Genomic DNA, 22,289 nt, shown 5'->3' on the forward strand with positions numbered 1-22,289 from the left:
CGTGCCGGCCGCTGCCCGTGCCCACCGCCGGCTCCGCCCACCACAAAGTCCCACCAATCAGCGCCGCTAAACCCGCCGCTAGGCCGCGCCTACCGCGCGGCTCCTCCAATCAGCGCCTCCGCATCTAGCCGCGCCACGCCCCACGCAGGTAGCGGACGCTTGGTCAATAACCGACGCAACCAGCGCGCGCGCCCCCCAGCGGGCGGAGGGACCGTGCGCATGGCGGGGCCGGTGCCCGGTAACCGGCGCGCTGCGGGCCGGTGCGGGGCTGGGGCCGCGTTCGCCGCGTCCCGTCCCGCCTCCTGCTCCAATTCCATGGAAAAAAACCAGACACTCCTTTTCCTTGGGAAAGTCTGGCTGAGGGAGAGGGGAGGAAAAAAAAAGGAGGAAACCATCTCTGCCCCGTGTGAGGATCGAACTCACGACCTTCAGATTATGAGACTGACGCGCTACCTACTGCGCTAACGAGGCTCCTCGAGTATTGGCTCTGTGCGCATGGCATTTATTCCTGCGCCTCCGCCTCCCCGGGCCCCTCCTACTACTTGCGTCTTCACTGCCATTCTCGGCGTGCTGCCTGAAAAACATCTTTCCTTACAAACATCTCCTTTTCTGCACCTGTTTTGATCGTTTCGTTGTTTTTTCCCCCTATTCCGTCTTTTCCCTGCGTTTCCACCAGCCAGGCCTCAGATTTTTTGCAAATGGCTCCTCTTTCCCACAGTGTTCTGCAAGAAACATCTTAGGTTATGTCTTTTTTTTTGTATTTTTTATTTATTTTGGAAATGGCTCCTTTTTATTCCATGTTGTTCTGCAAAACAGCTGCAGAGTCCTTTGGGGTTCTTAAGCATCCTCATCCTGCTGGCCAGGAATAGACTGTGAGGGCTGTGCTGACAACAGGCTCACGAGGAAATCAAGTTGCTTCCATATAATTAACAAAAATTAGAGGCAGCCTCGTTTGCTGTGAAGAGACGCTGTTCAGCTGGGATTTCTGCAGTGGAATGAGCTCCCTGCTCTCAGAGAGTGCTCAGCACAAGAGGGTCCCCAGTGATGCTGGCTGAAGTGCTGCCCTGAATCCTAATGGAGGGGCCTCACCCTCAGTGAGGGTCCCACGGATGCAGTCGCCATGACAATCGAGCAACAAATCCCCAAACTGGCAGAAGATGGGAAAACAGAGATTTAATTGATGCAGAAAGTCTGAGAGCATCACCCACGAGAATCGCTGCAAGGAGGCTGCTCTGCAGAGCAAGGAGCCGGCAGAGGATGAAGGAGGAACACACCTTTGGACACTGTAGAATCCCACAATGGTTTGGGTTGGAAGGGACCTTAAAGTCACCCCATTCCACCCCCTGCCATGGCAGGGACACCTTCCACTGTCCCAGACTGCTCCAAGCCCTGTCCAACCTGGCCTTGGACACTCCCAGGGGCAGCCACAGCTGCTCTGGGCACCTCCCACCCTGCCAGGGAACAATTCCTAATTCCCAATCTCCCATCCATCCCTGCCCTCTGGCAGTGGGAGCCATTCCCTGGGTCCTGTCCCCCCATCCCTTGTCCCCAGTCCCTCTCCAGCTCTTCTGGAGCCCCTTTAGGCCCTGGCAGGGGCTCTGAGCTCTCCCTGGAGCCTTCTCCTCTCCAGGTGAGCACTCCCAGCTCTCCCAGCCTGGCTCCAGAGCAGAATTTTCCCAGCTTTTGGAGCATCTCCCTGGCTCCTCTGGACTCTCTCCAGCAGCTCCACATCCTCCTTACCTTGAGGATTCCAGGGCTGGACACAGAGCTCCAGTGGGATTTCATGAGAGCAGACAGAGAAGAAGGGAGCATCACCCTCCTTGACCTACTGCTCACAATCCTTCTGAGTCTCACCAGACCAGATGAGATGCTTGAACTGCCCACAGATTTTGCCAAGGGTCTTTTGGGCAGCTCTTGTTGTCAGGGTCAGGACACCCTGATTCCCAAGGATCTGGATATGGGATTATGGGATGATGACATGATGAGTCCGGGCTGCCTGGCTCATGGTACAAACAACATTGCTCTAGCCCTGGGATGAGTAAATGCTCAGCTTTCCCCAGGCTGAACCGCTGCATTCCACCCCCTGACTCTCCCACAGGCAGGATGAGGTGTCATTTTTAGTGCTGTGCTAATCCTTTGGGGCCTCAGTGATGGACAAATGGAGTGCCCACAGCTCTGATTACATTACAAAATCTGCTCCAAGCATCTAAACCAAGGCACATGGGCAGTGAGTCATGTAAAGCAAACATCAGAGCTTTGGAAATACGGCCGGAGCTGGTTTCCACCTGTAGGGAATCACGTGGCTTTTCCCACGTTACATTATGCTCAGCTGGTACTTAAAGGTTCTGACACAGCTTTTGAAGGCCTTGTCACGTCTGTTTGTTCAGGAAGTGATGGGTTCATGGAGGGGACAGGGGAAAGTACTGATGGCAAGGATTTTTGTGTGAATGAAACAAAAGATGTCCTGGGTGACATTGCCTGCAGCAGAACCACGGCAGTCTACAGCACACACATGCTTTCCCCTCTTTTGCTTTTGTATTTTTATCTGAACTTCATTTTTTTTCTCCTTTCCCACTGAATGCTCCTGCTGCCTAATCACCCTACAACCTTCTCTCCTTTCCCTCACCCACCTGACCCCTATAACCTGACACCACAGTCTTGGCTCTGTGGGTGCTGAGCCACATTTCTCATCCATCAGCCTTCCCTTGGCCCACTGACCCCCTTTCCAGTCCAAGCCAGCAGAAGGCAGGACTGGGATGGGCTGTGATGGACAGCCCATCACAAATCCATGCCAATTCCCACAGAGCTCTATTGCCCCGTGCTGATTTCCTGCAGATCAGGAAGGGCAAAGGGAGAAGGCAGTGCCCACCTCCATCCCACCCTGATGTCAGCCAGAGCCCAGCAAAGCCTGAGGCAAAGCTCCCAGTGCTCCCAGTCACCATGTTTCCCCTTCTAACAGGACAGAGAGGAGCCCTCATCACAACAGAGAGGAGAAACAATTGCTGTCTCCAATTTCCAGTGCTGTTCTTGTGGAGCAACACACAATAGATTTTGAGCCTGGGCACATCCAAGGTCCTTGAGGCCCAGAAGGTGGAGACCTGGTGTGCAGCAGGGTGGTTGTAACTGAATATCACCTTCAACTTCAGTCATCAAAGCCTAAAATTGCTGCTTTCTCCCCTATCTCACCAAATCCATTATCTGAATCAAGCAGCTTTGTTTGTGACAGTAGGGAAAACAGGAAAAGTGCCTTATCATCATCTCCCATCCTCTGTGGCACTGTCTGAGCACCTTCCTTGGAAAACATTCCCGAGTAATGGCCTGGAGCTCTCCAGTGCTGCTGTCTGAGGCAGGCAGCTCGCAGCCCTTACCACAGGGCTCTTGGAAAAGGATGGAGGGAAAGGGGAAATGTTATTGTTTCATTTCCCCTCAGCAATTAAGGAGCTGATGCAGCTCTCGCTGTAGTCAATTAGTCTTCACGCTCACTAAAGGGCTTTGGATGGGTCCCAAAGTTAGTGTCCTCATTTTCTGTAATCCTGGAAGTGTTTACGCCTTCCCAGGCTCTGAGCAGGGATGAGCCAGCTGATGGCATATCCAGCCAATTATAACCAGAACAGCGAGGGGAGAATGATTTATTTTCCATTTGGCAAGAGGGACAGAAAAGTATGGCAAGGCAGGCCAAGACAGATGAACAAACCCTGTCTGCAAGCTCTGTTTGCCACAGAGAGTATTTGCAGCATGTTTTTTTGGCAGGAGCCTACACTGAGATTTCTGCTTTGTAATAAAAAACAAAGACTGCTCCTGCCTCCTAAAAAACTGCTCCCATCCTTGGAGGGAGGACATATCAAAGAAAGAATATCCCAAATAGAAAGGCTGAAGAGTTTTGCTTTGGTTTTTGTCATGTGCGTATTTTAAGCTGGAAAACAGCTCTTCTAGTCCTGGGTCTATGATTTCCCACTTCCTTGCTTTGTGGACATTGATCTCACCAGATTTGCAGGATAAACAGCATTGGACAGGCTGGGCTCTTCAGGGAAAATCCAGAGCACTGCAGAAAAGCTTCTGATGGCTCAGGAAGTGGTCACCTCCTTCTGCTTTAGAGCAGAGCTCCGTGCCCTCTCTTTAACTGGCTCCCCCTGCCAGAGGGCAGGGATAGATGGGATATTGGGAAGGAATTCTTCCCTGGGAGGGTGGTGAGACCCTGGAGTGGGTTCCCAGAGAAGCTGTGAGTGCCTGGAGCCACCTGGGATAGTGGAAGGTGTCCCTGCCCATGGCAGCGGGTGGCACAGAATGAGCTTTAAGGTCCCTTCCAAGCCAAACCTTTAAGATCACCTCCAACCCCAAACATCCCATGATTCCATGACTTATGGAAGAGGGTATGATCTTTCTCCAACGTGCTGTCCTTGCTTCCACGAGGAATCAGTCAGTCTAAAGGCTGTGAGCGTCTGGAGTCACCCAAGACATCACAACACTTCTGCCACAAGCAGTTCTTGTCCCTCCAGCTTTGACTCCGGTCCAGCCTGAACAATTTAGTTCTGTTCAACACCTGGAGCAGCTCAGCTGGCAGAAGCATTCTCCTGCTCTGGAGGGGTCAGGTGCTGGGGTGCTATTCCTGGCTGCTGCTCCGTGGTTGTGCAACCCCTGGCAGCCCACAGAACCTCTCAACTTCAGCAAGGACAGTGTTTCCTGAGCCACAGGCAACGCAGTGCTCAGTTAATATTCGAACACGTGGGGGATTGCTTTAATCCTAGGAGTATCAAAAACCAGGGAAGACCTTGTTCCACGCCGGGTTATTCCACGGTTTCCCTGCTCCGCCTCCCGCGCTGTCGCTGCTGCTTGCCAAGGTGTTATAGATTTTGTGAGTGAAATCAGTACACAAACACAGCTCAGTGCTGCTTACACCAACTGATTCACCGTGTTCCATCAAGCAACATCTCCCATTTCAAACCTGATCCTGGAGCCAAGAGCTGTTTGCTGGAACAGCAGGATCTGACGTCAGTTATGGTACCCAGCAATGATCTCTTGGGCAATCCTTCTCGCAGGGGAAGTACAGGGAGTTTTTAGCCAAACATTCTATGGAAGTGATGTTTTTGTGATGACATTGCACACATCTGTGTGTTAGCTTGGATTTACCATCCAAAACAAGTGTGTCTAATAGTCTAGAACATGTGGTATTCCAAAAGACAGTGTTGAGCTCCCACTGAGGGATGGGCTCAGCTGTTGTCTGACCTCAGAGAAAACCCACCCAGGCAAAATGTGGGGTTCCTCTCTAGCTTCACTTCTCTCAAATCACACTTTTCTACACCCAAAACAGATATTTGGACATTCTCACCACTTCTTCCTTAAGTTCTCCTAATTCAGAAGGTGAAATTTGAAGTGTGGGAATTTGTTCTTAAGGGTAGCCACCATCTTGAGGCAAATTTCAGGTGAAAACTTCCCAGAAGAGTTATTTTAAGGCACTGCAAACAATTCTCTACCGTCAGATTCTGCCTGAAAATCTCCAATAGCAGCTGGGTAATGGCTGCACACTTATAAAGAAACCAAACCCACATTAATCTTGAGCTGAGCTGGATCGATAAGAACAATTTGTGAGCAAAGAACTGAGGGGAGGTATTTTAATTCAGGTTGAAATGCAAGTTATTATCAGCACAGTGTCCTTCCTTTTGTTTTATGGGGCTTTTCTCTCTGTGTTCCTGGTGAATTTAATACTGCTGACAGCTGCTGAGCTCCCAGCCCCACACACAGCACTGTCTTCCAGGAAGGGTGCAGCACTGCAGAGGAACAGCTTTGTCTGTTCCTTGGAAAAAAAAAAAAAAAAAAAAAAAAAAAGAAAGCCTTTTCAGTCCTGTTGTACCAGAAAAAATGAGGGGATGATTTATTATTCTGAATGTGAAATACACTCGTTTCATTGTGAGGCAGTAAATGTGGGAAAAAAAATAGGAAAAGTGGGAGTTTTTCCCAAGGGAAATGCTGTGAATATCAGCCATGGTTTGAAGTCACTTTTCATACTGGATTTTTAACAAAAAAACACCAACCCAACCTTGTGGAAGAAAGAACAGTTGGGAAAACCTGTGGTGCTTTTTTTTTTTTTTCTAATTTAGTATTTAGTCTGGTGTATTTATTAAGTATTAGTATTTATTAGGTGCAGACAGGAGGATCTGAGCTGGAATCCAAACCCAGCCTGTGCTCTAACCTGCTTGGCAAATTTGGGAAATCACATCTCCTTTGCCTCATGCAAAACTAGGGCTGACAGGGATTGCAGGGGATTATTTACCCCATCCTTTTCCCTGAGATCAGAATGATTCTCCCTGAACTCTTCAGAGCAGATGTTTTACTAATTTTTCATTAAATAAAAACATCCAAAGGTGATTATTCCATTTCTTTCCAAGGGAATTTCTTCTGGTGCTCAACAGTTCTTACCCTTATCCCAGTCCCTAATTTCTATGGCCTTTTCCAAGCTGTAAGCTCATTATTTCTCATCCTGGTCCCACAGCAAGCAGGGAAGAGCTAATTCCCTCCTGCTCTGCAGAAACCTTTTGCATATTTGAAGACAATGTAATGTCCCCTTTGGGTTAAGTCTCCTCTTCCTCAGCCTAAATGCTTTATAAAGTGTTCTAAGGCCAGGATAAAAACGCTCTGTGGCTCCATTTTTGAAGGGCTCTGTTCCAGCGCTGTCTGAAGCCAAAGCATTTTCCAAAGCAGTGTTTTCTCAGCAGGGCTGGGGAGCTGTGCTGAGGCAGAGCTGATCCCAAAGGCTATGTCCATGCTGTCATTCCAACTGCTCTTAACACCTTCCTCAAATCCAGACTCGCCAACTGTCTGTGCTGTCGACACGCAGACACGGGCGAGGGCTGAGCTGAGGAGGGAAAGGTCAGGCGAGTCTCGGTGTGGATCTAAGTTTCCTTCTCACAGTCTCTGCAGATTATTTATGAGAGGAGCATGTGATAGCCCAGCCTGTCAGCAGATACTCTGATTGTGGCTCTCCCCAAGCAACATATGGATGCTTTCAGCCCGAGCTGCAGCCCTGCTAACAGTCGGCTTGTGGATGCAAACCACACGGCACACAGAGCCCGGGACTGTCAGCCCTGACACCAGGATGCACCTGTACACCCCCAAAATAACATTATGTGGTTTCATCCTCCTGCCTTCAGCCCTCAGACACAATTCCCAGAGCATGGTGGAATTTCCTCAGCCTGGAAATTGTGTTTTTTTTTTTTAAAAGGCAGGCATTTAAATAAAGAAGAATCCTGTTGAGACAGAAATTTGGGATTGGTGTTTTAAGTTGCAGATGTATCAGTGTTCTGCTGGTCATGCATGTCTCACCTGCTATCCCTGGATAGTGCCGTGATGTGATGGACAGAGCAAACACACACCTCAGGGCTGTATTTCCTTGTTAGTCACATCTTTAATGGCCTCATAATGACAGGCCACCGGAACTGCGTGACCCTGAATCCCAAAATTAGGTCATGAACTCTCATTCCTTTGTGTGAGTGGAGATTCACTCCAACTTCAATGCATTGCTCCACCCCAAAAATGCAAAAACACTGATAATCTCTAAGATAGTTAGAGAGCTGTCCTTCTCCCTGTACCCCTAAGGACAATCCTGGTCACAGCTCCCTGTCCTCTGGATTGTACAGCGAGATTGTGCCCTATTGATGCAAAATCATCCTTAAATTCAAACCACGGTGCCAGGAACGTATGTGAGAGAAAGAGAGAGAAAGAGAGAGAGATGCAGCTGAAAGGCTCCAGCCAACAGCTTGTGTCAGAAAGCTGCTAAGCAGGAAACAGTTGGGCAGTTTTACTCACAACGTGGTATCTGTGACTGAAGTTGTGATTTAATCAATTCCTCACAAACCGCATGAGACCGGGGGGTGGCTTCCAAGAGAATCGGAGCACCTGCTCCTGAAATTTTGTTCTTCCACTGTAAACTCTACCCATATCCATGTCAATGTGAAGGCAAACTGGTGACAGATCATTGAAATTGCACTTTTGTATGGAGAAAAGTGTTTAAGCGGTCATGTTGAAGGGGACATTGTGGGCCACTCCAAGGTGGCCATCAGCGAGTTCATGGAATAATGGAATAACAGAATGCCAGGTTGGAGGGGACCTCAAGGATCATCTGGCCCAACCTTTCTTGCCAAAAGCACCCTCTAGACAAGATGGCTGAATCTTAAAAGTGCCCAACATTTGGGAATCCACCACTTTCCTGGGGAGATTGTTCTTTTGGTTGGCTGAAGGGGAACACGGCCTGGCACTGAGGTGGCCATGGCTGTGTGTCACTGAGGAGAACACATCCTGGTACAAAGGTGGCCATGGCTGTGTGTCACTGAATGAGGAACACGGCCTGGCACTGAGGTGGCCATGGCTGTGTGTCACTGAATGAGGAACACATCCTGGTACAAAGGTGGCCATGGCTGTGTGTCACTGAATGAGGAACATGGCCTGGCACCAAGGTGGCCATGGTCATGTGTCACTGAGGAGAACACAGCCTGGTACAAAGGTGGCCATGGCTGTGTGTCACTGAATGAGGAACACGGCCTGGCACCAAGGTGGCCATGGTCATGTGTCACTGAGGAGAACACAGCCTGGTACAAAGGTGGCCATGGCTGTGTGTCACTGAATGAGGAACATGGCCTGGCACTGAGGTGGCCATGGCTGTGTCACTGAATGAGGAACATGGCCTCACTGAGGAGAACATGGCTGTGTCACTAAACAGAACACTGCCTGACACCAAGGTGGCCATGGCTGTGTCACTGAGGAGAACACGGCCTGGCACCGAGGCAGCCATGGCTGTGTCATTGAATGAGGAACATGGCCTGGCACCGAGGTGGCCATGGCTGTGTCATTGAATGAGGAACATGGCCTCACTAAGGAGAACACAGCCTGGTACAAAGGTGGCCACGGTTGTGTCACTGAATGAGGAACACGGCCTGGCACCGAGGTGCCCATGGCTGTGTCACTAAACAGAACACAGCCTGACACCGAGGCGGCCATGGCTGTGTCACTGAGGAGAACACGGCCTGGCACCAAGGCGGCCATGGTCGTGTGTCAGTAAACACAACACTGGCTGGCAGCGAGGCGGCCATGGCCGTGTCACTGAGGAGAACACGGCCTGGCACCAAGGCGGCCATGGCCGTGTGTCGCAGAGCGGGAGCACCGCCAGGGCACCGTGACATTCCCCCAGCACCGTGCCTGTGTGTCACCGAGCGGCCATGCCGGCGCTGCCCCGTGCCACACACAAGATGCCGGCGGGGCGAGGCGGGGCCCGGCTGACGCGCTGTCAGCTGACGGCCGAGCGGCCGCGGCGGCGCGGGGGGCGGGCGCCGGCACTCGGAGGTGTCCGCTGCCGCCGCGCAGAGCCGCCGCCGGGCCCGGGCCGAGCGAACGCCGCCATGCCCTCGGAGAAGAGCTTCAAGCAGCGCCGCACCTTCGGTGAGCGCCCCGGGGAGGGACGCGGCGGGGTGCGGCCCGCCGGAGCTGCCGGTGCCGCCGGGCTGCGGGAGGATCGCCGCGGTGGGGAGGGGAGGGGGCCGAGGGCGGTGGGAGCAGCGAGGGTCCGCGGGCGGCTCCGGCTGACAGCGGGGACCCGCGGGCGGAGCGGGCCCGGGGCTGCCCCGGTGTCCCGGCCTGCTCGGCGCTGCGGCGGAGTCAAACCCGGCCCGTGCTCCGGGGTTGTTTACCCGGGCGGTTCGGGACATGGGGGTTTTGTGGTGTGGCGAGCTGTGCTGTGCCCGGCTGAGGAGATCTGTGCTTGGGATGGGGAGATCTCTTCATGGCATCATCTATTATCGACTGCAAAACTCCCAGGAGCCTGGAAACATCCTCGGTGCGTGTGCCAGGAGCTGGGCCTGCCCTTCCCTCCGGTGTCTGCTCAGTGTCCGGCGGCCTCTGCGCCAGTGGCAGCGGCATTAAAGCTCCGCTGGCAGCCGGTGCCTGGCGCGGGGAGGGGAATTCTCCACCCGGGCAGCCGCGACTGCACCGGGGCGTGTGGCTCCTGTCTCTGTTTGGCTGTTGAAAACTAGCAGGGCATCGAAAAGAGCTGTGTAATGATGGCTGGGAAAATGAGATTAGTGCCTTTGGAGAAGGAGCAGGCTCGATAGAGCCGTGGCACGCTCCTGTGTGTGCGCTCAGGATGGATCCGGAGCAATCAAAGGGCTCGGGATCTGCCCATGTGTGTCAGGGAGGGAGGCTGAAGCGCTGCGAGGGTAACACGAACTGGCAGCGTAACCTATTTCTGCATGAACTATAAAATCCCGTACGTGAGATGGAATTGGTGGAAGTAATTGATCCAGATTTTCCTTTCTTCCTGCCTTTGGGTTAGAGTCAAGCTGCTTAAGAGAGCTTTGTGATGTGCCCACCCTTGCCTTTGCTGTCGTGCTAAATGTGAGCTGTTCCCTGCAGGGAAGAGGAGAGGATGTGGGTCTGACAAAAGTCTGTGTTTATGCCACCCCTTTTCTCAGAGCTTTCCAAAACTGTTGTTGACCCCATCGGCTGTCAGCAGCCTCTGTTGCAGGTATTAAGTTCAGCTAGGATGGCAGCCAAGCAGTTGCCACTGCAACTACTGTCGTCAGAGAACAGTGTTTATCTGTGGCTGACTGGGGCCTGATTTTGAACACACCACACACAATAATCTCTATGATTTGCCCGGTTTATGTTCCTTCTACTCCAGGGAGTTCTGCTGAATAACATTGCTGTGAACAAACCTGTTCCAGCTGAAAAGTTAGTGCTTGCCAGGTGGATGCTTGGTCTCACTCTCTCCACGTATCTTTTGTGTTTTTGGTTAATCTTAAAAAGTATTTTAACGAGGTGGAGCTCTCTGCCCTTGAAGCTCTCCTGCTGGGCTGTGGGAATGTGGCTCGGGATGTGAGGTGGCTTTCAGGTGAAGGCTTTGCATGCTCCTTGCCTGAGTTCTGCTTGATTCACCTGCAGCTCCAAAGGGTGATTCAGGGAGCTGCATTCCTTGCCGGGCTCCTGAGGAGGATGTGCTCCATGGGCCCAAACACGGACGGAGGGATGTTATTGCTGAGTGTCCTGCCATTAGCATTCCAACGGGGAGCTGGCCTAAGTGCTTCTCTCCCCAGGCAGGTGTGTCTTCAAGCCGTGATGCAACACTAAATCATCTCTCTCCGAGCTGTTTGGAACCTGAAAACAGCCTGGAAAGCCCCGTCCTGCTGCAGAACAGAGGGCTTGAAATGGAGTTCACTGAATCTGAAAGTAGGCAGGGGACAGACAGACGAGGCGGCCCCTGAAAGCAGCCGGGCTGTTTACTCTGCCTCGTGTACTTTAGCCAGGTTCATGATAGCTGTTCTATTAATATTCCTGAGGAGAGCTGAACTTTATCCTGAAAACTGGCACGGAGAGTGGCAAAATGTGTAGGTCCAGCAGCTCCTGCAACAATGGGTGAGGCCGAGTCAAAATAAAACCTGGAATTCGGTAACAGGAGAGCACACAAGGAAAGCTGATGCTGCCAGGCTTGGGCCAGTCCCGGGGCTCAAATAATTGTTGACCATTTCCTCTTCTGGGACCTGACAGAAATAGCACAGGGTATTTAGTTTTTCATTTGGGTGGTGTAATTTGAGGCCTTAACTGTGTGAGGTTAAATGTGTGCCTCGGTGGGCAGAAAGTGAGGGGTGTGGGGAGGAAAGGATCTCCTTTAACACTTCTAGGAGTGCCAGGCGGGGGCACACAGCGCTTGTCACCTTGGGTTAAGGAGCAGGGGATCAGCTGTCACAGGAGAGCTTGTACTCCTGATAGTGGTGGCCCATTTGGAAATTGCTTTGCCTGAATTTCCTCTTCTGGCTTTTCCTGACACATGGTCCTTCTGTTCAGTGGGGAGAAATAAGGAAATAACAGCATTAACTGTGAACGTTTAAACAGTTGTGTTTTTTTTTAATCCCTTGCAGAACAAAGAGTGGAAGATGTACGACTGATTCGGGATCAGCATCCCACTAAAATACCAGTAAGTCCAGTTCTTCTAATTTTTTTTTTTACTTCAGTTTCCAGCCTGATGGTCTTTTTAGCAGTTAGAAAGCTGTGAAAGAGCTGTCCTGAGGAGACCACATGAAAACCTGGCAGTTCAGGGCGGCTGAGCCTGGATTTCAGGAGCATTCTCAGGCAGCAGTTCTCACGGTTGGTGTGGTGCAGCAAGGTGCTCACAGGGGCTGGAGGAAGTGGCATTTCCGGAGATTTGCACTTGTGTTTTGTAACTTGGAAGAAAACCACACCCCAGCTGAGCTCTGAGATCCTCCTGAGCACTCAGCTCCTCTCTCTGTGGTTTTCTCCTCTGAATTAAGAGTCTTCAGAGGCTCACCAAGAAGAGTAGACAGGAGTGTAGAGGCAGATATGGATTTGCTCATCAGCCTGTGCTGGGAAGGACAGAAATGTTTTTCTGCTGGGATGGGCCAGTGCTCAGGTCTCCAGGAATGCTGCTGGGCTGTCCAGCTGAACATTGGATATCACCCCTCACCCTGTCACTCCTCAGCTGCTCAGCTCCAAATGCTGCCCAAGTTTGTATTTTATTTTATTTACTGCATCCTTAAAGTTAAAATGCAGAGAGTATCCTACAAGCAAAAGGCATGGATTGTGTTCTGTCACGGGTGAGTTCTTCAGCAGAGGGCACTGAATGGGACCCTCAGCCTTTGGCTCTGTGATGGGATTTGGTGACCCCAGTGTGTGGAAATTCTGCTGTGAACCAACTGCTGCAAACTGGCCCCACTCCCAGAGCAAGCTCACTGACAGAAGCTGCTGTAGAAACAGAAACTGAAAGGTTTTCAGCTTTTCTTGGGCTTTAAACTCCTTCCTTCACTTTGGAGCTGCCACTGCTGCTTCCCTGTGCAGTTGGGCAGGGGAACAAGGAATACTTCACAGCAGGATTTTCTGACTTTTTTTGGAAGGTTTCATTTTCCCAAAAGGTGCTTTCCTTGCAAATCTGTTTCCTGACAAATATTGCTTTTCCCCTCACCTTTCAGAGACCACTTAGCCATAGTCCCCAAGCTCTGTGACCACAGATTGAAAGCCAGGGATTTATAGCAAAACCCTCACTTTTAAGTCAGCCATGGACAGGTTCCAACCAAAAATTCAGAGGTGCCTAAGGAACTTGCTGGAGATGTGGTGATGCAAACTCCCAGCTATCCCTGCTGGGATCCCTGGAGTCTTGCTGGGCCAGTCAGTGCCTCGTTATTGTCATTAGCAGTTCTGGATGAGATAAGGTGGCAATGTCACACCAGATAATAAATCCCTCCTGTGCTGTCAACATCCTCCATTCTGCTGGTAGAAATATCTACTGCTTAAAAATAGTGGGGCTTTGTTACCCAGAATGAGCCAGCATTTATTTCAAGTGATGTAAGGCTCTTTCTGTGGTAGAATTCAATCAGCATCTCTTCACCTGTGCAGCTTTTTAGGATCAACACAGCCAGACCCCGTGAGCATGGAGAGGATCCAAGGGACTGGTGTCACGTAGCTCCTGGTGACTGGAAATCAACAAACCCCACATGGCCCTGGAAACAGGAGCACACGACTTCTGAGATCACTTCTCAAAAGCAGGAGCTACCCTCAGTTGCTGGGCAGGGTGTTCCTTAAATTGGGAAATCTGCAGTTTCTCTGTGAATTAAGTGGTTATTACACAGCAGTCCTGGCAGAGTTACTGCCTCCTGAGCGTGCTTGAGGAAATTTTCTCCTTTATTTGGAAATTGGAGGTTTCATACCCTTCCAAAGTAGCTTTTTCTCATCTATTGGAAGGAACCATGGGAGGTGAATGAAACAGCAGAGTGGTGGTTCTTAAAGAGATGGCCTGAAACTGGAGAAATTCCAGAGACAACTGCTTGATCTGGCAGACTTGCATAGCAGCACAAACCCCTGGTCAGCCACTGCAGTGTGTTAGAGGGAAGTGGGCTCGATCTTTCCTTGGATTTCCTTGTTGCTGGGTTAAATGACTGCAGCAAAGGAACTCTCTTAAAATTGCATTGAAGCTGTGGATGTGTGCTGTAAAATCCCTGTGTGTTACCCCTCTGTGCAGTGGCTCTTGCAAACAGAACAGAGGAGCACGTGAGGTAATTAATTCTCACGGAAACACAGAATTGTTTGGGTTGGAAAAAAAGCCTTTAAGATAGTTGAGCCCAACCATGAATTGCTACTTTTCAGACTGGAGATGCTGCATTCACAGGTGACGGGAAATGGAGCTGGGAGGGGGGAGATGAGGGCACCAGACACTGTTCCTGCCTTTCACATCTTCTGCTTTTTGTGTTTCTTCTCAGGTGATCATTGAAAGGTACAAGGGGGAGAAGCAGCTTCCAGTTTTGGATAAGACCAAGTTCCTGGTGCCAGATCATGTCAACATGAGCGAGCTAATCAAAATTATCAGGTAGTATTGCTGGGATTCCAGTGTCAACTGATCCACCTCAGACTGTGATGCTCTGTTAATTCCCCCCCTGATGCACTTGGGAGGTCTAAATGGAAAATCCATCTAATGAGCACTAGGACAAATCAGGAGAAGGTGCTTTTCCTTTTGCTTTGCTGGAAAAACCCCACTCTGAAGAGGGCTGGGCTGGTAGTCTGCCTCCAAGAGAAATAACATTCCCAGAGCTGTAGGAGGAGTGTGGGGCTGTGAATCCCTGGCTGCCATGGGTCCTTCTGCCTTGGCTATTTTGGGATGCCTCCTCTCTTCTGCCATGGAGTCCCCCTCGGGAGTGGCTGCCTCTTCCCACCCACTGGGAAGGGGAGTTTGGGCTCAGAGCCAGAGCTCTGCTCTGGCTGCTGCTTGGGGATGCTCCTGGCATCCTTTGGGAATTGAGGTTTCCCTCAGTGACAGCACTGAGGCCTGGGAAACACCAGCTCAGGCCAGGGTGTTTCTGCCCCTGCTTGCTCAGCTTACAGGAAAGGCAGAGGGAAACAGCCCCGAGTGGAAGTTGTGTGGTCAGAAATTCTGCTAGAAGTGCATCTCTGCTGGCTCAGCAGCAGTGTGTGATTAGGAGGGGTTCTCCAGAAGTGAGCAGCAAACCAGAGCTTGTTTTGTGCTGGTCAGGCTGCAGCAGGAGCTGGTTTGTGGAGGCCATGGGCTGTGGGAGTTGTCCAGGGTGTCCAAACAAAAACTGTCACAGGCAAATCCCAGCTCCTGCAGGAGGAAGAAAGGCAGAGAGGGCTTTGGAGACAGGAACCAGGTTGCTCAAGTCTTCCAGAGTTTCTCAGGACGTGAAAGCCCCTGGGCAAAGAGGTTAACTGCAGGCTGAAGGATTTTCTCACCTTTTTTCTCTGCCTTTTCTGTTAATAAATAACTTGGTACCGGCCACACTTGGTCCTCAGCCAGCTCCAGTGATGCACAGCAAAGCCCATCCTTCCCAAACCTTGGAGAGCTGCTGCCTTCCCTCAGCCTGCTGTCTCTGGAGTGATTAGCCTGGCTTTGGAAGGGTCCCTGTCCAGGGTTGTGGTTGGGAGCTAAATAAATCCTTGTTTCCAGCTGCTGCTGCCCCTCAGCAGCGAGTGGAAGCAGCAGGAAGCTCTTCTGATCTATTCTTTGCTTGCTTTGGTGGCAGCTCCACACTCCTGAGCTGCTGTTGCTCACTTGGTTGATCCAGTGGGAAGAGCTGCTCTCTGCAGACCTGCTCTGCAGGAGGCAGTTCAGCAGCAACACCCATTTCCCCTGAGCTGGAATGATCCAAGGGAAATCCAGAAATCAGCTGTTTCCTGTGCCAGGCAGCTTCTGCAGCTCCCTGCCCTTCCCACCATGCTTCTCCTGGGAGGGAGGAGGAGAAGGGAGCAAGATGCTCCAAGGTTAAAGCCAGGCCATTACAGAGCTGGTGACAAAGTGAGTTTAAAAGTTGCCCAGGTTTTGCAAGGAAGCTCTGCCTGTCTTTCCCAGTCTTCCTAAGGATCTCTGGGTTTTCATTCCAGTGAGCTGCAAGGCAGAGGTCCCTGGTTATGGGGTGCTTCTTCCCAGTCCCTCCAGTTCAATGCCCTTCTGGAGTGCAGCTTTGCCCCTGAGAGGGGGCTCTGCCAGTGGATGCACCTGCCTGGATTTAGCAGAGGAATTCAGTCCAGTTTTGAGGGACAGGGCTGGGTGGGGACATGCAGGGAAAGGTGCCCATGACAGAGGCCGGAATGAGATGAGCTTTATTGAAATCCTTCCACCCCAAACCACTCCCTGCTTCTCTGCTGTGACCTTGCTGCTGAGGACTGTCCGTTGCCATCTGTCCTTTGTCCCCCCTTTCCCCTCACCCCTGCCCAGGCGACGCCTGCAGCTGAACTCCAACCAGGCCTTCTTCCTGCTGGTGAACGGGCACAGCATGGTGAGCGTTTCCACGCCCATCTCCGAGGTGTACGAGAGCGAGAAGGACGAGGATGGATTCCTCTACATGGTCTACGCCTCCCAGGAGACCTTCGGAGCGCCGGCCTCCGCCTAGGACACGCCGCTGGGCCTAGCCCAGGATTTGGGTTGACCCTTGGCCATCACCCCCACTCTTCCCCACACACCCCCCAGGGAAAGAACCGGATGTCACCTACGCTCTCAGTCCTTAGCATAGTCTTGCTTTAGCAGGTGTCTCATCTCACCTTGCCTTGTTTGTGACTATTAAACAGTACAGACGAGCACCTCCACCTTTGAAACCTGCCCTAATAATATTCCACACAGGCACATTTACAGGTCTGGACCTGACGAAAGGAGCCCAATTGTGCATGTGACACTTGCAGAGAAAGGGACACTCGATTTACTTTTAACGAGCAAACAGGCACCAGAGAGGAACTAAAGTGTTTCCCGTGAGTTTGCTGGAAAATCTCCCTACGATTCCTTAAACTTTTTGGTTTTAAATGGGAAGGTTTCTCATGAGAGCAAATGCATTTTAATGTTCCAAAGGGGAGCTTTTTCTTCTGCAGCTCCATCAGACTCGTGTCAGTGCTGCAGGGAGTGAAGGCAAGTGCTCGGGGTGAGCTGGGGAAGGACAACTCTTTGTGTCTCCGGTTTTTGGGCACCGCACGCTCAGGGGCGGCGCCGCTTTCTGGATTACTCATACCAAACACCACAGCTTTATCGTAGATGTAGGAAGTGTCTAACTGTAAAATGCACACCCCAACAGGTAACACTGAAATAAATCCAGTCTGTTACGAATTCCCAATCCCTGTGTGTTCATCTGAGCTGGCTTCCAGTGATCCATAGGATCCTGCCCCTAGCCCGGAGGTCGGCCCTTCCCGTGCCTGGCAGTCGGGAGGAGCAGCTCAGGGCCGGGAGCGGCTGCCCAGAGTTGACGAACAAATGATTTGTGGCACGGCTGGAGGCTCCCGTGTCCCGGGCAGGGAGCAGGCTGTGCTCTCTGGAGAGAGGGGAGCTCTCCCGTGGGACAAACCTGTGTTTCTCTAGTGCTGTCAGCGAGGCGTGGCGGGATCCCCGCGGTGTCCGTGTGTCCCCGCTGTCACCGGCTCTGGCGGGGACAGAAGCAATACTACAGCGCCGGCACTGCGCGGGGTGCGCGCGTTGTGCCTCCTCCACCTCGTACCTCCTCCACTCTTTGCATGCATCTCCTCTTCCCGGGGCCCCCTGCCCGTTTTTTATTGTCCTTTGTGTTTTTACTCCGACGTGAACTTTTCGATGCAGCTTGTTCTCTGTTTAGTTCTGTTCGTGTAAGAACTCGTTTAACTCATAACTGACAACTGTACTTGTAATTACGACGTGATCGACTGATATTCCTGTACAAATGTTGCTTTTTTAAAATTAATACAGTGCTGATATGGATGGATTACATCCCAACTTAATTCCGGCTCGTGTGGTTATTCCTAGGCATTTTCACAGCAAAATAATTAATTAAAGGAATTAAAAATAATTCTCTGCTACTGCCAAGCTGGAGAAGCCCCCACACAGCTGAATCCCTTTAAAAGGAAAGCCAATACCAAGGGATTCTGTTTAACTCTTTATTTTCCATACATTAAATTTACTCAGATAAAAACATTCTAAAAATGTACAATTTAACTTTTAACAAAGTATAATAAAACATAAAAATCCCAATACCAGAATACTTGACATTTACAATTCAAAATCAAATTAGCTGAATATTAAATATTTACAAAACTATTTAAAATATTTATAAAGTTACATGCAGAATTTGTAATACTAGAAGTGATCGAAGTAAAAGAAATGGCTCAAATGGAGCAGGAATTTCCTTCATTCCTAATGGAAAGTTATGTCCAAGAGAAGCTGTTAATCTGCACTTGAAAACACACGGGATTTGCTTTCTGCTTCAGTACCAACACAGTTCTTGTGTACATCACAAAATTTCAGGGAACAAATGGGTAATTCCAAGGGTTTATTACAAGAGCTGTGGGGCCTCAACCAGCCAAAGTGATTCCTACTCTCCCAAACTCCAATACATGGATTTTTGTCCAGATTTGCCCATACTCATCCCATTTCCAGGTGTTCCAGACTAGCCCGAATCCAGCACTCCCAGGGTCCCTCTGGCACAGCTCTGCTGCCCCACAGATCGAGGGAGGATCGAGCCCCAGCCTGGCTCATCCCGGGATATCTCTGGGATGTGGGGGCATGGCCAAGGCCTGCTGCTGGACTCTTACTCTGGGAAGTCTGGTGCTTAATTTGCCAAGATTTAATGAAGATTTAATGAAAAATTTTCACAAAAAGCTGAGTGTGACAGAGCTGGTTTGGATAAAAACCAGTTCTGATAAACTTTAGTATTGGTTCAAATGTGGTTTTCAATAGAAGTCAGGTGGAACCCTCTGATCAGTATCTCAGTTCCCTCTCCTCCCTCTCTGCACTCCCTGTTAGGGTCAAGCCCAGGATATTTATTAATGCTTAATTTGCAGGGTGAGGAGGAGTTCACTGGAAATTCCATCCTATTTTGAGTCTTTCCATCATCGAATGGAAAATGCAGCTGGAACTGCCCCACCCACTGCTCCCTCCCCTGGGAAAGGCTCCTCACTGATTCTCCTGCCCCTGCAGGGAGATCACTGGGGATTCCCTTCCCTCCTACACTGAAAAATCATTCCCATTCCACAGTGAAATCCATCTGAAGAACTAATTCCTTTTATACTCGCAGGACAAAGATAGGGCTAAATAACATTCTTTGAAATCTCCATCTTTCAATGTACAAAAATAGGGTTTAAGAACTGCTTCCTTCAGGCAGGGCAGCTGGAACTCTACTATTCCCACCCAAGCTGCCGTACTTTTAAGGGGTAAAAAGATGGATTTGTGCCTTTGAAGAAGAGATTAAGGATAATTTTATGGAATTAAGGTGCTCTGTTCGGACTTACCAACTTTGGTTGTTCTGGGTACAGAGTGGAGGGTGTTCACTGGCAGGTCTGAAGCCCCAGCTCACTGGGATTTGGGGAAGGCTCTGAGGTTGCTGCTGGCTCACCAGACTTTCCTCTCGGACACTCGTGTTGCCTCCAGGTCCTTCTGGATTGGATCCTACTCCAAACCCAGACCCAACCGTTCCATGAGCCACTTGAAGAAACATCAGCCATAACTTGACACAAAGGAAACAATCCCAAAGAAAGGAATGAAACAGTTTGCTGGAAACATCAGCCTGAACTCTACACACATGAAAGGAGCCTAAAGAAAGCTCTGGAGAAAGGAATGAAACAATTTGCTGGACAGACATTCAGTTTTACAGTCCTTTTGATATGATTTTTTCTGTGAGGAAGATCAGACACAACTGTGCCCAGCCCTGGGCAGTAAAACAAAACACAACCGGTACAGAAATGACTTTTTTTTTTGCTGCTGCTGTTTTTTGCTGTTTCAAGAGGGTTTTTGAACACTCACATGTGTGTTGAAATACAGTTTCTTTAAATACAATTTTAAAATACTGTTTAAAAAAAGTGAAAAAAATAATAATAACAACAATAATAATAATAACACTAAGTTTGGCTTTCAGCACATGTTCCAGGCCACTGGAGAGACCCTCAAAGCTGCAAATAGTAAACATGGAACTGCACGTTTTCCTTGGGCATGATGCAGTGGGACAGACTGTTCCTACCATTGTCTTGAGCTCATTAAGGCAAAGTAAATTGCATTGTCAGTTTTCATCCCTTTAGTGTTGTAGGTCTGAAGGTTGTTCATGGGAACACAGGGAACGTCCTCAAACGCAGGCAGAGCCAACAGGGAGCTGGGCTGGGGATACACAAATCAGGGGGTTCTTATTGCATAGCAATAAAGGTATCTTTTGTTTGTTTGTTTGTTTGTTCTGCAAATTGAGGTTTTGGATCCCTCCCTGGGCCCAGTTTGGTTCTGCCCACCCACATTCCCGAGGCTCTCCTGATGCTCATGATCCCACGAGGCTGAGGCTGCCCTGGGAGAGGCAGGGACACAGGGATGGCCCAGAATGTCCCTTTCCTATGAGCAGGGCCCAGGAAGGGCTGAGCTGCCCCCTCCCACAGCCCCAGCTCCCGGGGCAGCTCCAAACCCTCCTGCTCCCAGAGGACTTCCCAAGCCAATCCTATGGATTCATCCTGCTGTCAGGAATACCTCCGAGTGTAAACAAGGCTTCAGACTTTAAAGGTGTCTCCCAAATTACAGGATGCAAATTCCTCTCTGTCAGACACTTTTACAGAGGAGGCCTCACCCATTTAATGCTGTCATATTCCCAGGGGGGAGAGCCATGAGGATTAGGATCTTCTTTCAACCAGACAGGACCAAAGTGTTTCAAATTAGCAGTTCGAGATGGGTTTGGCTTCCTCTCGAGTCCTAATTTAGATTTGTCACCCACAAATGATGGACTAAGTAGTTAACACCAAAGCTACTCACCTACAACCTACTGCAACGAAGGAGGCCGACAAGAAATCCTTCCAAGTCTTGATAATAATGAAGTTTTTACTACCTTTTACATGTTTGACTCCCACCACTCCTGAATCCTGGGGTAGGAGCCAAAGGGTATTTCATATAAAGTAAAGCAAAAGCTTATCAACTCTGCTGCCAGAGTTCTTAGTTTGATTTTTTTTTTTTTTAGGATGGTTTAAAATTCATTTACAAAAGCAGAATAATAAGGTTTCTGTGAAAGAGACCTATATACAGTAACAGGACGTAAAGGTTTTGTGTATTACAGGAAAATATCCTTGAAGCTTTTATGACTCTGGAGTCTCTGGGACTTGGACCCTTGGAAACTAAGTTTATTCCAGTGCTGGGAAGCCAGCACTAGCTAGTAATAGGTGAGACAATGAAGCACGAGTTTGTTTCCAGAAGGAACTGAAACTGCCGTGTGTGTTCTTTTGGAAGGGAAAAGAGAGACTTTTTAGGATTTTTATTGTGGAATTAAGTCCCGTAAGCCTGCTGGTGCCAATTTGTAAAGGTTGGAACTTCTTTGCCTCTTGCACTGGTCTCAGAGTGACACTGTCTGCTAAAAGTGCAGAAAGCTTGAAGAGTTTTACATTCTTCTGTAGTGCAATCCTTAAAAATCCCAGAGATTAGTGCCTGATCACTTTTGAAAAAAAGTAGACATTTTACCTAGCCCAGGGGTGCCAAAGTCCTTCTGGCCACTCCTACCTTCCACCTCAGAACAGAGCTGCCCTGGAGTCAGGCCTTTCACCTTGGAAAAGTCCATTTGTGGCAACATTCTCCAGCCAAAAAAGTACAGGGGATGTTGTACTTCCAGCAGGAACTGCAGCTGGCCAGCTCCACCATCCATCCATCCATCCATCCACCTGTCCATCCATCGGTCCGAGGACGCGGAGTCAGGAGCTCCAACAACAAAGCTTGAATTTGGCAATCAAAACTGGGTTGGCTGCACCCCTAAGCTAGATTTTCTACCTAGTCTAATAAAGTAAAGCACCTTTGGATTAAAAAATACATTAAGCTTAACAGCAACTGGACGTCTCAGTTCTGCAGTTCGATCTCCGTCGCTCTCCATGGCTTTACAGCATCGTGGGGCCAGCTGGGGAAGCTCAGTCTGTGGAGTCCAGACTTTCCGAGGGAGGGGCGTACTTCAGCCTGAACGTACCTGGGACAGGGACAGGGACACAGGGGTTACACATCAGTCACCTCCCAGGGCTTCCCAAACCAACCTGCTGCCTCCTACCCATGGTGTGAATCACTGGAGTTTGAGCACAATTTTAGGGCTGGCACAATTTTGTTTCATGGAATCACAGGATCCCACAATGGTCTGGGTGAGAAAGGACCTCAAAGTCCATCCAGTTCCAACCCTGACACCTTCCACGGGCTCAGGCTGCTCCAAGCCCCAATGTCCAGCCTGGCTTTGGACACTTCCAGGGATCCAGGGGCAGCCACAGCTTCTCTGGGCACCTGTGCCAGGGCCTCCCCACCCTCTCAGGGAGGGTTTGAACAGCAATTCTTCACTCAGGTTATTGTGTTG

The 22,289-nt window shown here is 50.1% G+C and overlaps 2 protein-coding genes and 1 non-coding gene across 4 annotated transcripts in view; 1 reads left to right on the top strand and 2 right to left on the bottom strand.

Moving 5' to 3' along the window:
• Positions 1-398: 398 nt before the first annotated feature.
• Positions 399-471, bottom strand: TRNAM-CAU (transfer RNA methionine (anticodon CAU)). The gene has a single exon. It is a non-coding gene; the product is annotated as a tRNA-Met (tRNA).
• An 8,823-nt stretch (positions 472-9,294) lies between these two features.
• On the top strand, positions 9,295-17,730 carry MAP1LC3B (microtubule associated protein 1 light chain 3 beta). The gene is made up of 4 exons (XM_036390107.2): positions 9,295-9,426; positions 11,898-11,953; positions 14,247-14,353; positions 16,214-17,730. Exons 1-4 carry the CDS (start codon positions 9,387-9,389, stop codon positions 16,386-16,388), a joined length of 378 nt encoding a protein of 125 aa, XP_036246000.1. The 5' UTR covers positions 9,295-9,386; the 3' UTR covers positions 16,389-17,730.
• A 142-nt stretch (positions 17,731-17,872) lies between these two features.
• Positions 17,873-22,289, bottom strand: part of ZCCHC14 (zinc finger CCHC-type containing 14) — a 51,961-nt gene continuing 47,544 nt past the window's right edge. The window contains exons 13-14 of one of the 2 annotated variants that reach the window (XR_008508580.1): positions 20,729-21,917; positions 17,873-20,095 (exon numbers count right to left, since the gene is read on the bottom strand). Coding sequence is in view for 1 of the 2 variants with exons in the window: in XM_036390106.2 (XP_036245999.1) it covers positions 21,862-21,917 (56 nt within the window). In the remaining variant the exon portion in view is untranslated. Of the gene's footprint in view, positions 21,918-22,289 lie in introns of both variants that reach the window. The other variant, XM_036390106.2, reaches the window with a different exon arrangement.

Source organism: Molothrus ater, chromosome 12 (assembly GCF_012460135.2).
Source record: "Molothrus ater isolate BHLD 08-10-18 breed brown headed cowbird chromosome 12, BPBGC_Mater_1.1, whole genome shotgun sequence".
NCBI lineage: Eukaryota > Metazoa > Chordata > Aves > Passeriformes > Icteridae > Molothrus > Molothrus ater.